This window comes from Rhagoletis zephyria, unplaced genomic scaffold (assembly GCF_001687245.7).
Source record: "Rhagoletis zephyria isolate East Lansing unplaced genomic scaffold, Rhagoletis_zephyria_1.1 Rzeph_scaffold_00435, whole genome shotgun sequence".
NCBI lineage: Eukaryota > Metazoa > Arthropoda > Insecta > Diptera > Tephritidae > Rhagoletis > Rhagoletis zephyria.
In genome coordinates, this window is record NW_016157519.1 from 230,334 (window position 1) to 245,286 (window position 14,953).

At 34.1% G+C, this 14,953-nt stretch overlaps 1 protein-coding gene across 2 annotated transcripts; it reads right to left on the bottom strand.

The window, feature by feature from the left end:
- Positions 1–8,023: 8,023 nt before the first annotated feature.
- PI31 (Proteasome inhibitor 31 kDa) lies at positions 8,024–12,304 on the bottom strand. 2 transcript variants are annotated; one of them, XM_017611662.1, is made up of 5 exons: positions 12,222–12,304; positions 10,737–10,998; positions 10,376–10,666; positions 9,887–9,999; positions 8,024–8,752 (listed from the first exon to the last, which is right to left on the bottom strand). In XM_017611662.1, exons 2-5 carry the CDS (start codon positions 10,917–10,919, stop codon positions 8,518–8,520), a joined length of 822 nt encoding a protein of 273 aa, XP_017467151.1. In that variant the 5' UTR covers positions 10,920–10,998; positions 12,222–12,304; the 3' UTR covers positions 8,024–8,517. The 2 variants fall into 2 exon arrangements, with proteins under 2 accessions (XP_017467151.1, XP_017467150.1); XM_017611661.1 differs by lacking the exon at positions 12,222–12,304 and adding an exon at positions 12,105–12,166 and having other exon boundaries at positions 8,411–8,752.
- Positions 12,305–14,953: the final 2,649 nt, after the last annotated feature.

The following is a 14,953-nucleotide window of genomic DNA, read 5'->3' on the forward strand; positions in this document are numbered from 1 at the left end:
CGGGTGATTTTTTTGAGGTTAGGATTTTCATGCATTAGTATTTGACAGATCACGTGGGATTTCAGACATGGTGTCAAAGAGAAAGATGCTCAGTATGCTTTGACATTTCATCATGAACTGTGGAGCGATATCTATGATTGAAAGAGGGGACCAAGCATGGTATAACAACGGATCGAAGTTGGACGACTTTGGTACTAGGGCAGGCGTACTTGGACCAAGATTTCAGAAAAGTCTGCCAATGGGTGCATACACAACCATACTCCAGGCGGAATTCTCCGCAATCGAAGTCTGTGCTGGAGAATTTCGTCAGAGAAGGGCACATATGGGGCCAGTTGTAAAACTCTTTTCAACGACCTAGAAGTTCACAATGGAGGAAAGCTGTAATGGATCACTTTAAGTTAAGCTACCTTTGAATAAAAAGGGGTTTCCATTAGACATAGACTGCAAGTTTTGTGGTATGGTGGATGAAACCGCAGAGTAACGTCGCTAATAGTGAGATAATGTTTCTGATGAGATCCTACCGAGCGTAATGTGTAATAGACGGAACTGACTCGGCCGTATCTTTGTGACTTCCATGGGAAAAATAACTAATTTTAGAAGCACGAAGAAAGCTGAAGAATTACTTAAATCTGGGATCCACGGATGTGGGGTGGACGGAACACTTATCCACCCTGCGAGATTGAGGCGAGAGCAGACAAAAGGGTATGAGATGAACCCGAGCCCTCAGTCGAAGACGATCAAGTCGATGTCCCACAACCTGACTATGACGAGGCTTGAATATCATTTCCGAGACTAATAAAACTGTCGGAGCTGGCGGTCTGAAGAAGGGCGAACTTGCAGAGCGTACAATGTCTGGTGTACGCCGATATCATCGGTAAAAAGTTGCATATGAAAGCAAAGCGAATATGTCTGCTAGTAAACAAGGACAATACGAAGTCTCTCATCAAACAATCAGGTATCGCATTCGCACCTCGGCACTCACGTCACTATTAACAGTTATAATTTCGAAAAAGTAGAAAACTTCGACAAAATCTGATGAGGTGACCCTTGGAGTATTCGAGAGCAAGTTTTTACAGGAGATTGACAGGCCTTTGAGCGTTGGCAACGGCTAACGACTTGCCTTCACCGGCCATTTCCAATGGGCATACGTAGTCGTGCTTTATTGGGCACGGCCTAAAATGCTTACACAAATTGTTTCTCCAATTTCTTCTAGAGAATCGTAAATCGGATGCCTTGAAATGCGCCTTTGATTATGTTCTAAAGCAGAGTTGGCCAGTGCCAGCTTTTATTTTGTGCCTGCCGTGAGTAAATTGTACAGAGAGCTTTTGAAAGCTTTGGCACGCGAGCCTATGAAGTGGTCAACTGTGTTCTAAAGTTACAACTCCACACCAATGTTTTTAGCTATAAGTTGTATACTTTTGCTGTGAACACCGATAGCCGCAACGCCTTAAAAGCTGGGCACATACTTACATACATATTTAGTTTAAGCCACTGATGGGCACCGCCTTGCCCGCGGGCAAAGCTCTTTTAAACTTTCCATACATTTTGTATATGCGCGTATTGAGTAAAAGCTCTTTCTGCGCATCACTGGTTTAAAGTTATATGCTGGCTTGATATTCTACGTCAGCATTCGTTTACAAAGAATAAGTTACATTCATTGATGAAATTGCATTTAAACGTAACAATGATTCGAAGAACATCACTCTGAGTATGAATTGAGAATTTCATACGAAGATCATGTGATGGTCACTATCACAAAGCGATATTCAAACTGTGTTTATAAAGCTTTTTGAGAAAATATTGCATTACGGACGTACCGGCTATATATGCATGTATGTGTAAGTGTATAAATTTATTCGAATATATGTCCATCGTTTATTTTGAAAGTGGCATAAGTCATTTCATACCTCTTGTACTTTGATGATCGGTTACTCGTATCTGGACGCGTCCGTTATTCGATCAACTTTATCAACCAACCGTAAAAGGTTTTGTCATTACAAAGTTCTGATACAAAGTTTTACAGATGCATTCGGTTACAAGTAACCAGTCATTTAAGCACTAGAGGTAGAAGTGACTTATGCCCCTTTCAAAATAAACGATTCCTATACTGGCGGCAGAACAAAACGGGAACAAACCTTTTGAGAACTTAACGTTAAGAATGAGAAAGCCGTCTGCGAGTCGGGATGAAAATTCGTTAAAGTGAAAACCGCGATTTTTAATCCTAAGCCAGAGGAAAGAAAGCTGGAACATTTCAAGTTCCGGATCGTTTATCATTAAGTTGAAATGTTCATTTATGGAACAATTTTTCATTTTCTATGCAAGAAAAGTTCGTGTTCTCAACCTTTCTTTGACTTAACTTGCATAACTATCTTTCAGTTCTTTTTTGATTAATTTGAATATTCAAATTTGTTCTCCATTCTTCGCGAATAATTCAGAGATTTGTTTCCGTTTCGTTCTCTGCCAGAACGTTCCGGAAACTTTAGTTAACAAATTGTTCTTGGAGAGAAAGTTCCTTAAACTTTTGTTTAGGTTATTTTAATTTCAGGAGCTTATCTCCGTTTTGGTCATACCTTTTGTTCTGGGTCCCTGATTTAAAGTCAGAAATTTTCTTTAATGCAAATTTTTTTCTTGAGCAGCTTACTTAATCACGATTATAAAATTGTATAGAGTCCAGCAAAATTCATGATTACCACAGAAATGAAGTGAGTGAAAGAAATATTAGAAATCGCTTACCTTTCCCATCCTCGAAGGCCTTACTTGAAGGTGGGCATGTCATTGGCTGTGCGCCGTTGCAAGCTATGTATGTACCTAAGGCGGTCCAAAAACAGTAGCGTCGGAATTGTATTGCTCTCACCCCCTAGGATTGTTCTATACCGAAAACAGTATACCCCTATTTTTTTATTTTGAAATCAAAAAATATTTAGAGGTCGCTCAAAGCTTTCCATGTATTTTTATATGGGAAAAAAAAACTTTTCGTAGAAATCGTATAGAATTCTTTAAAATCAATATTTTTCGATCGGAAAGCTCTGGTTTTCTTCAGGAGACTTTCAGTAATAATACCCAATTGTTTATTTAACAATTTTTTAATAGAAGCGATTTTTTATTGGTCGGGGTTTTTGGCGCACCTATAAATTATAGTTGCGATGAAAGAATGGTTAAATAAACAATTGGGTATTATTATTGGGAATCTCCTGCAAAGTAACAGAGATTTTCGATCGAAAAATATTGAACTTTAAGAGTTCTACAAAAAGGTGTTTTTTCCCCATATAAAAAGAAAATACATGGAAAACTTTGAGCGCTTTGAGCGGCCTCTAATTATTTTTTGATTTCAAAATAAAAAATAGGGGTAGAATTTTTGTTCGGTACACTTGACTTTACTTTTTCACATGCACTTTTGTGCCACCCTAATGTTCATACATACATTACCGATTAGTTTATAGGAAATATTTAGTAATCATGAAAGCTCAAAGATTGTAAATGTATTTTAGACCTTGCAATTCACCTCAACTATTAATTATCCGGAGCACCTATAGTAATGCCTTGTAGAACAATTTAGCACTAAAAACGGTTCCAGTTTTTTGCAGGAAAAACTCGACGAATTACCAAATATATGCGAATAGTTTACCCAAACATAACGTACAAATTTCAATATCACTGAGTACAATAGCACTTGAATAAAATACTTGTACAAAGTACAAAAACAGGCATTCAGGGAACAAAGGAAACAAAATACTGATATGATACGAGTGCATCGTTTGAAAAAACAAAATGCATGCCAATACATACAGTGGGGAGCAGAAATAATGTCTTTTGTTAAATATTTGCAAAGTTTTTTATGGTTCATGCTTTAACCAAACTTTAACAAATTTTCGTTAAAATTTCAACTTTTCAATCTGACTTTTTAAAATTTTTTTGAGTAAGCAGTTTGGTAGCACATTAAATTTTAGTATGTTTTCAAGTGCAAGTTTAAAGCGGCTGCAAAATCGCGTTGATTTTTAAGATTTTTTTCTAACGGATTTTGCGGGTTTTTTCTATAACAAGTCCAATTTATAAAAAGCGGCGTTGATTTTTTTTTCGAACGGTCTTGCGCATTTTCTTTCATAAGAAATTTATGCTAGAATGGAAAAAGTTGCAAAATGCCGTTAAACTTGCACTTTATTATAGTAAAAATTAATGCGCTACCGAACTGTATACTCAAAAAAAAAATCTGATTAAAAAGTTGAATTTTAATGAAAATTTGTTAAATTTTTCTAAGCTCTGTATAATACCATATTTTTATGAAAAAATAACAAAAAAAATTTTACGTTAAAAACTTTGCAAATATTTAACAAAAATCACCGTGTGCTCATTTCTGCTCCCCACTGTATGTATGAACGTATATAGTATTTAGCTATCACATCATAGTACGAAGTTAAAGGCCATGTACATATGTATGTATATATATTTTTAATAGAATTTTCATACCTCTTATGCAAACTTATAGTTAGAAATAAACGAATTTTCTATATAATTCTGGAGAAATAAAAATACATATATATGTATATATGGTATGTATTAATTTTTATCGCATAATGCAGTCAAACAAAGGAAATTCTGATATTTTTTTTATAATTTTCTACTCGTATCCAGAAGTCAATGGTTGACGAAAGCTGATAGACTGAACATCATTGCATTGCCGGTTTATATGTATACCGCGAAAGCTAAGCGATTGCTAGTATGTTTCTCATGCGAATTTATAATGATTACTCATTTATACAAACAGCCCAGTACGAAATTTTCTTAAAAAAAACTGGAAAAAAATAAAAATTTGAGTGTACTAGCACTCAAAAAGCTTTGAACGAATATATATATATACATCTTTCAGTGAGCTTTTTGAGAGTAGCGCTTAGAGATGGCAGCGATTAATCGTTTGATTAAATTAATCGATTATTTTTGTCCAATTTACGATTTAATTGTATCGTAGTTTAGTGTCTCATTAATCGATTAATTGTAAAATAATCGTAAAAATATTTTCAAGAAATATGAATACTGTAGCTGTCTAAAATTTCAAACAGCCGCAAGAATTGCTCAAGTTCAGAGCATAGAATGGTGTAAATAGTTGTGCATTATATATACACACTCATTGAGTTATTAGCGACTCAGTTGGCCAAATGCTAGAAGTTGGTTGTATATAAGCCGTATGTAGGCAAATTTGTCAACCTTGAGGAAATGAAAACTGTTTACCCAAAACTTCACGGACTTTCGAAAAAATACTGTCATTTAGTTGGTACTTCGGTGCCTGCTGAGTGCCTTTTTTCAAAACCTGTTGCACAGCCACAAAGAAATGCAACCGCTTAACCACAAAATGCTTATCAAAACTTTTGTTTTTGCAAAAATGGTTAAATAATAAATAATTATCGGCGCTAAAAATACTCGTTTTATTTTATTTAAGGCTAATTAATAAGAGAATTATAAATTCTTTACGGGAAATGCAAAAAATGCCTTTCGAAAATCGATTAATCGATTATTACTCAATAATTGTAATTATTTTTTTTTGCTTGTGATTAACGATATGATTAATTAATCGATTTTTTTTGCCATCCCTAGTAGCGCTTAAATAATTTTAATTCGTAGAACTTTCATATATACATAGATATGTTCTTATTTGTTTTGTAATCACGAAGAAAGACTTAAAAGAAAAGTTTATTTAGACATAGGGAAATCCCTTTTTCGAAATATCTGAACAAAAACACGGAGGCATAGCTGCACAATGTGCACGTTTTGCCTGCATTGCTCTAAAATATCCATGAAGATCTCTTAAATTTTGCCCGTGGTGTAATTAATACCTCTTAGTTTTCAATGCTAAAATAATACCATTGATATTTTTGAGCAGAATATAACTGGTAATTTTGCCCATTGGGCTTCATGCTTTTTTAGGGATTTTAAAGTTTTACATACTTTTCGAGATTTTTTTTAATTTTTTTTACTCGAAGTATTAAGTTTGAAACGGTATTTTTGCTTTCCACACAATCGATAAATTTAAATACTATTTATCGATATTTTTTAAATTTATCGATAAAAACATCGACAGCGACATCGATTATTTGTACGATTAATATTCCGATAATGAACATAAAATAAGATCGAAAAATATGTTGATAGTTCTACCGATTAATATATCGATATCGAAAATTTTATCGAAAAATTCACAGAAATATCGTAAATAAAGCGTGCACGAGCCGAAAAATCTCTAAGTTAGAATAAGTTAACAATTAAAATTTCCGTTAGGTTAAAAAAAAAATAATTATTTCCAATAAAGAACAGTTCTTATATAAGATACAATATATAGATCATCTGGTTCTTTGTTGTTGTAACAACCTGGGCCTGACGTAAATCTGGATCGTCCCGGTTAAGCAGACTTCGATACCCCACTGCACCCATAGGGATACGTTGCGATTGGCAACCAGGAGTTGGGAGGGGAACAGAGGCGTATTATTCCAAAGAAGAACAAGAAGAGAATTTATCCAACCTGCTGAATGGTACCAGCGATCGATGTTCAGTTCCCCAACCAAGACTAAACTCGATAATCAATAGCGCGGCTTTAAAATGATAGAACTGCCGGAACCGATGGTCTGCCAGCCATGCTATTCAAGTTTGATGCCAAGAAGCTGGTATTTATGTGTTCTTTGCCCAACCCACAAGAGGGACTACCATGGCATATGGGCCAACTACTACGAGACTAGTCTTCTTAGAATAGACCTCAACAGTCATCTATGTATCTACTTACATATCTCTATATGTTGACAATTCGAGCCCTCACCGCCAAAATAACGTAAGCGACATTTTTTCCAAAATTTTCTTTTTGATGCAGAAATGCATCTAGATGCTCTAGGAATATTTCTGTATCAAAAAGAAAATTTTGAAAAAAATGTCGCTTACGTTATTTTGGCGGTTAGGGCTGGATTTATAATTTTGAAGTGGTTGAGGACTTCATATACTTGAGAAACAGCATTAACACCAATAATAATTTCTACCTGCTACTTTGGAAAGATTCTATAAAAAAAAAAATGATTTGTGACGAAATTTTCTAGAGACAATGGAACGATGCGCTCCATGAGTTTTACAATGACATTGACATGATACTGCGATAAGATGCAGCGCCTAGAAGCAAATGCTCCAGTCCTGAAAGTATTTGAGGCGGCACCTGCCGTTGGTTTAAGAGGAAGGTCTCCTCTGCGTTCGAAATACCGGGCGAAGATTCGAGGCGGCTTTACGTGGAATATCAAATTGGCGTTAGTTGGCACAAAAAAAAGCGAAATAAATCACTTAGGCGATTAAAGCGCCTCACACATCTGGAAATTCAAGAAATAAACCTTGATTGCCTGTCAAAATATACGAAGGTTCGCTACAGGGTCGTTTCATATACATTAGTGCTGCTTTTCTTATGGTCTAATACATTTATAATAAGTAGGTTTAAAAAGCTTTACAAAGTGACATTTTCGTACAAATTTTCGATTTACAAAGCATTTAAAGTCTTTTTTTATGAATTTGTTTCTTTACATTTTTCTATGTAAAATAACGGTTAAAATTGTTATAGAGCATGTGTAACTACATTGGCTAGTTTCTGGTTTTTCGACCTGGAGACAGCAATGTAACTTTATGCATCTTTTTATGCTGGAACCTAGTACTGCATACTACCCATACAAATATGTAAATCGTTACCTTAATTCACAAAGGCTAAGAATATCAAAAACAGGCAGGGCTTTTTAAAAAGTGACATGTAACTCCGTTGTTTTTGGTACTAGCACTTTAAAATTTTTAGTGCCGGTGTATTTCAATATATCCTACCAAAGTCAATTATGGTAACAAAATACTAATCGTTGTTATTATAAGAGCACTTTGGGTGTTTTTTTGCACTTTTTGAGATAATGATTGTCACTGGCATTCCCCGATTTACTTTGATACGAGTAACCTACCATTATTATAGCCACAAAACTTAATTCGTTTGTGATGTCATAAAGTATTAATGAAGTAAACTCAGATAATTTTACTTTAAAACTGTGTTTCAAACCAAGTTATGAGTTTTTATTGAATAATAAATATGTATGTATAATTTTAATGATTTACCTCAAATGCAATTTCAAAATTTCAATGACTTAACCAAATTCGCTGCCCTGCGGATATTACATACTATGTAGTAAACCGTTATAAAAACTTTCATTACAAACTTTTGTTTTTGCCTACATTGATGTTTGGTTATTTAATCGATGGTTAAGACTCATTCATGTAAGCAACAACCAAAAACTGATAAAGTTAAAATAATTCATTTTATCAGTGAGTCCATCAGTAAGAAGCGTTAAAAAGGCACATTTTCTGTTTCCTTTGCCAATACTTAAGATAAAATAAGTCTTTATTTTATATTTTGCTTTTCAAGGGTTAACCAACGATCGAGTAACCAACAATCCAAAACGTAGTCATTATGATTATAAAATTGAATTATATGTATGTAGGTATTTATGTTTTGCGTACCCATACTATTTACATATAATAATCAAAACCAAAATTTGGTGGTGGTAGATGATCTGGATTCGGATCCGCTCGCACAATACGTCCATCTGGTCCAACGGGATCGAAACGCGGATTTAAACCGGTATTAATATCGGGACGCGAAGGCATGGGGAAAAGATTACCAGGACCGCCACGACCCAAGGGATCTAAGTCGCCGCGTCCGACATCTGGAAATCCAAAAGGACGCGGCTCCATTGGAAAAGAACTGCAACAAAAATGACAATAAGTAAATTAGAAATATGCTTTCAGAAAAAAGGAAAAGATTTATTCGTACTTCACGAAAGCTAGCAAGCAAAAAACCAAAATTAAGATTTGAGTTTTGAAGTTAAAATGCATGTTACGAGCGCTATTGTGACTGACAATGACGGGGACTTATCCAAACTGTTTCTTTATTTGCAAGAACATTCAAAAGCAGAGTAGAGAGAGAGTTTGTAATTAACCCTAGAATGTCAAGAAAACATTAGTCATTCTTTACTATCAGTATATTCATACTCGTATTCCAGGGTTAACCACTTAATTTAGACTTTTTTCGCTTGAATACTTAAAGTTAAAAGCTTGTTTTCGAGAAGAGACCAAGCTTGCAGTTCGCTGCGGCATGCATATGTTTTTATATACATATATGTATTCATACATACATACCCAGTAGGAAAAATTGTAAGCTCCTTACGAGATAATCCAATTTTTTTTTTTAATCTTTGTTTACCAAAATTGTTGTCAGCACTAATGTTGTGTAGAAGTAAAGCACATAATGAACACATCCTATTACGCCTTACTTAAGAAGTTTTAAAATGGCGCAAAGATACTACTTACTTTAAGTTACAATACCACCGGTTGGATACGATATCGTAATCTGCGGTGCTTCAACTTTCTTAGGACAATCTTTATATTCCGAATACTTCAAATCGTATAATATAGGGTAACTCATAACGTGCGATCAATTGATAGCATATCGTAAATTTTTGTATCGCATCTGTTTGAGGCCACCTTTATTTAGGTAAAGCGGCTTAGAAGTATATCTGATACCAAATGTACATTCTAAATTCCTAAACCAATAAGGCATAGCTTTGTTAAGGAAACGAAATTCGCAGGGAAGTAATAAGAACTTCTGGGTGAAGCGTAAGTTGCTAGTAAGGTATTATTACGTGCTTCTTTTTCCTACTGCGTATGTATACATACATATAAGCATGATACAAAAATTACTTGTGACATGCATATAAGTATGCCGAATATAAATATATGTATTAATATCTTAAAGCTATAAATAACACTCAACAACATTACCCATGTGAGAGTATGGAAGCAATTCAACTTAATGCAATTTAACACACTTATTGCTTACCCCATTGGTCTCATGGGTCCGCCAATCGCTAATGGATCTCGGAAGTTTGGGGAACGTGAATTTTGGTTGACATTTGTTTGCGTAGTTACCTCTCTCGTATTACCCGTAAACACCTATAGGAATACGGCATATTCGAAAATGACAAATAACACAAAAGAAAATTTCATGGGTCGATTATAAGTAGCCAAGCAAACTGATATAGAAATTTATATTAAGTAAACAACTCTCACTGGGAGGCACTGTTAAGTAACTGATAATACAACTTTTGTAAACAATGTGCATAGCTACTAGAAATTGAGCGCATCCAAACTACACAAACAACAGTAAAACGGATATACCCTTTCATTGGTTGTATATGTGGCAAACACAGTAACAAGCTTTCAGCCGTTAACCACCATCTTTAATATCGTTTCACTCACACTGAACTTTCAATTCAGCTGACATTTGTATGCTACCCATAATCGACCTATACTAAAAAGCTTTAATTACCGGATCAATCAATTCTTTGCGATAACGATCTGATATCAGCGACGCATCAGGCATCAATGTGCTTAGTGGTCCCTTAAGCTGTTTAACCCATTCCTGTGGATTTAATGTTATGTTGGTCACCTTTGTATCCTTAACATCAAGCAAATTCATTGTAATGAAATCATCTGTAATATGTCCTATTAAAAGATACAATCGGCCATTATGTAAATAACGCAGGGCATATCTTCTGCCTCTATCATTCCAAGCGTCGGGCAATAGCTCAGAGCCCACATCTTCATCGGATATAGTTTTCTTTCAATAAAATAAAAAGAGAATTAAGATATCATGTAGATGTTAATAGAATACATGATGAAATACTCACATCCTCGCCAACGCCAAGACATTGCATCTTATATTGTTTAACAAGCAAGAAGTGCGCTAATGCTATCAACACATCTGATTTTTTATCGACATTTTTCTCAATTGTCTTGTATAGTAAATCCCAGCCAAAAAAATCGTTGGCTGTTGTGCCAGTTGCCGAGGTCCCTACGCCTCCAGACGACATGTCTGCGAATTTCGAAGCAACGAATTTAGCCGATTTTTATGTGTATTTATCTCAAATTTTCTGAAGTCGTTTTTGAGTTCTTTAAGAAAAAATACGAGTATTATCATTCCTGACATATTTGTTTAAACTGTTCCTTCCCCTTAAAATTAACGTACATCTAAGGTTCACACAACAGTGCGAAAGCATCCATTCGTGCTTTGGTAAGAAAAACATACGTACATATGTAAATACACCCACCAGAATAAGTTTCCATACAGTGTTTTTTTTTTTTAAATATTTGCAATGTTTTTCGTAATTCATTTTTTTCGTTAATTTTTGATAGATATATAGTTTATTCTGCATCAAAAGGCATACAAATTAATGATTCAAAGTATTTACAAAATTTTGGAAAATTCGACAAATTTTAAATTTTGCAAACAAAATTTCTTAGAATTTTTTGGAGTCCATATGCAGTTTTGTAGTTCACTCAATTTCAGTATACTAAAGTCCAAATTTTCACCAAAGTTTTCTACTTTTAAAATCAAATTTTTTAGATTTTTTTTAAGTACGCAGTTTTGTAGTTCACTCAATTTCAATATAATAAAGTGCAAGTTTTAAATGGCTACCGGTGATTTTTGAGAATTTTTTTACTGACGCTCTCCAGCATTTTTTCCCATACAAAAAAGCAATAACAAAATTTAAAAAATGCAGCGGTAGCTTATAGCCACTTAAAACTTGCACTTTATTATACTGAAATTGAATGAACTACATACTTTAAACAAATTTTTAAAAATTTTATTCCAATGTAGAAAATTTTGGTGAAAATTTGTCGATTTTTCCTAAATTTAGTAAAAACTTTGAAACCGTATTAATTTTATTAAAAATTTATTACGAAAAACATTTCAAAAATTTAAAAAAAAAATACTGTACGGAAACATATTCTGCTGAGTGTATATATATATATATGTATATGTAGGTATGCACATATAGAAGTTGCTTAGATTCTTGATATCATTATTATCATATGTATTAATGCAATCATGTTACTATAGTGTGTGTCTAATAATTTATATATAGTATAAGAAACAACAGCAGTGGTTATTTTGCATTGTGTACTAAGTAAAAGCATACGAATGAGCTGCGTCATTCATCCACGCAAGCTTTGCTTTTGTAATGCTTGTAAATATATAAATATTATAAGTAAACCTTAATGTCTGCTTAATATCAATGCTTAAACTTAAACTTCTTAACAAATATGTAAAGTTGTAATATTTTATAATGAGTAAATTGTATGGTGAAAATAATAACAAATAGAACAACAACCTCACGCAATCTGTTTTTCCGCTACTTCTACTTGAATGACACATTCACAATAATTAAATAAACGAATACGTACAGTGGAGTTGACTCGCCGAGGTCGTTCTAAAATGTATGTATAACGTAGAAACTGTTCAATATGCTTGATTTGCTCCAAACGATTTTTTAAACTCCAATCATACGAAAATGGATAAATCATTGAACTGAGCTGAGCATGTTTTGGGACTACATATAAATTAAAAACTAACACCCAAATTCATAAAAAATAAAGAAGAATTTAAATGCTTTATAAATCGAAAGTTTTTATGAAAATGTCACTATATAGAGCTGTATCATGTTCCAACTACACAAGATCTGGCAAGATGAAGCAAAAGAAAAAAGTAATTTTCTGGCTGACGGTTGTAATTTTCTTTGAAAAGTATAAAAAGAATATGAGGACGAAACATAAAGAAAAACATGCAAGCAATTTCGTAGCACATGTTTCTGCTAACCAATTTATTATTTTTGTATATGTTTTTGCAACCAATCACCGCGCACTTCATTTTAATTACATTTGCCCAAAAAATTTATTGAAAATCGCTTAAAAACCACTGAAATAAACCACCGACAAAGTACACATAAAGAAAGAAGCAAAACAGAAGTAGAAAACTTCAAAATTACGAACGTCTCATACTTTTTTCTCAATCGCTATTACAAATAGCTGTATCTCAACCAGTCAGATCTGTTCTAATTGGTTCATGGAGCTGTATAAATCTATTTTACTTTTTATGAATAACGTGGGGTTTACATAGAACAATTTTGCGAGGACAGTAGCAATAATTGCACACTTTTTACTAATACACATCACACATCTCTCATTGTCTTCGACAGAAAATTGGACAATTTGGTCACGTCTTGGTTAATTTGAGAAAAAGAAGCAAGGCAAAATCTCAAAAAATTACAGAATTATGAAAAAGTGGTTTGTGTTTAGATATATTATATCGAATGTCTTTATAATTGTCTGGACGCCTGCTTTAAACAACAATTTGACAAATAATACATATTCTCAATTATCGTGAATAAAATTGTCTTACGTAACGCAGCGTAAGGCCATAAATATTTATATCTCTTGGGAAATTTTTCGAATAATACAAATGTAAAAACTGAAGTTATAACAAAATGCATGACTATCATTAGTCCCCTTTTGAAGCAAGACTTGACGTGTCTGAAAGGGGACTTACCGCACATGAACGAAAGACACAAGATCACGTAAGAACAAGAGAGTGAAAAAAGTCGATTTTTTAGCGGGTTCTACGCCATCTTGTTTCACTGGAAAACGAGCGAAAAGTAAACAAAGCAAAGAAAACAACGAAAACCAAAATTAGCCAAAACTATTGTCAGCCACTTTAAGCGCACAATTTAGGTAAAATGATGCAATAAAATGCTTGAAAATGTGTTGTCATGTTGAATTAACTCTTCTTTACTTAAATAAAAGTGTAAAATAGTGGTGCTTGTGATGTAAACAAACGCTCAGCTGACGAACCCGCTTTCGCAAACTTTTTTCTCAAAATCAGTTACAAATACAACGTCGCGTTCTTACGTGATCTTGTATTTTTGGTTCATGTTTACCGCACCACAAGCATAATCATAAGCGGATTTTACACGATTTAACATGGAGTGATGACTATCGATCTTCGATCGTGTGAACGCTTATACAACCCTTGGTTTGTCAAGCCGCTTGTGTTGTGTATTTCGCTCTTTACCAGAGCGCCATGTAAATGAAAACTCAACACCACAGAATTTTTCTGTAGTTTTAGCCCGTAGCGCAGAAATCTGCGGAATTTAGATTTTTCCGTGTCAGCTTATTTCTTCCTCCCATAGGTGGTTGCCACTTCGTCAGTTTCGCAGGTGGTAAATAAGTTATAAGTTGCTATTCAAAACACGTTCAAAATAATTGAAATTTACTATTGAATAAGGTTTTTTGTTGAAAACTAAGTAGTTTATATTTAGCTACGATCTATTATAGCACGAAAAATTGTAGTTGAGAAGGTAAGTTTATGAAATGGCATTGATGAGTGGCAACAGTGTAGTAAGCAACACTGAGGGCTCCAGTAATCGACAAAATTCTGCGTATACAGACTGCGTTTAAGTATACGTTCTGCGTTCTCGACTAATTTCAGCTTAAGTTATAAGTTCCTATTCAAAACACGTTCAAAATAATTGAGATTTACTATTGAATAAGGTTTTTTGTTGAAAACTAAGTAGTTTATATTTAGCTACGATGTATTATAGCACGAAAAATTGTAGTTGAAAAGGTAAGTTTATGAAATGGCATTGCTGAGTGGCAGCACTGCAGTAAGCAACACTGGGGGCTCCAATAATCGACAAAATTCTGCGTATAAAGACTGCGTTTAAGTATACGTTCTGCGTTCTTGACTAATTTATGCTTAAAAAATTACAACAATGCTACCCATACATTTTAACGAGCTAGCGCACACTTGCACAATTCCATCGCTGCGAATTTTTCGAGCATTAAATGTTCCTCTCTTTTGACGCGTTCAAACGCGTCTTGCAGCGCTTTGAAGACGTCAATGAAGAAGAAGAAAAGTGTCATAACTCCTGACATCTTCAACATAACCTCCAAATTTTGGTTTTTGAAGATTTATTACAACAACAGTGAGGGTAAAATCAGCTATGTTTGTACAGCTGATTCAGTCAAATTTATCAAAAACCGCAAAGCGGCCCAAGAACATGCAAAA

Coding starts and splice junctions, on each gene's coding strand:
- PI31 (XM_017611662.1), bottom strand. CDS start 10,919: ATGTCGTCTGGAGGCGTAGGGACCTCGGCAACTGGCACAACAGCCAAC. Junction 10,667..10,736: donor GTCTTGGCGTTGGCGAGGAT/GTGAGTATTTCA, acceptor TTTTATTGAAAG/AAAACTATATCCGATGAAGA. Junction 8,753..9,886: donor GGACCCATGAGACCAATGGG/GTAAGCAATAAG, acceptor TTTTTGTTGCAG/TTCTTTTCCAATGGAGCCGC.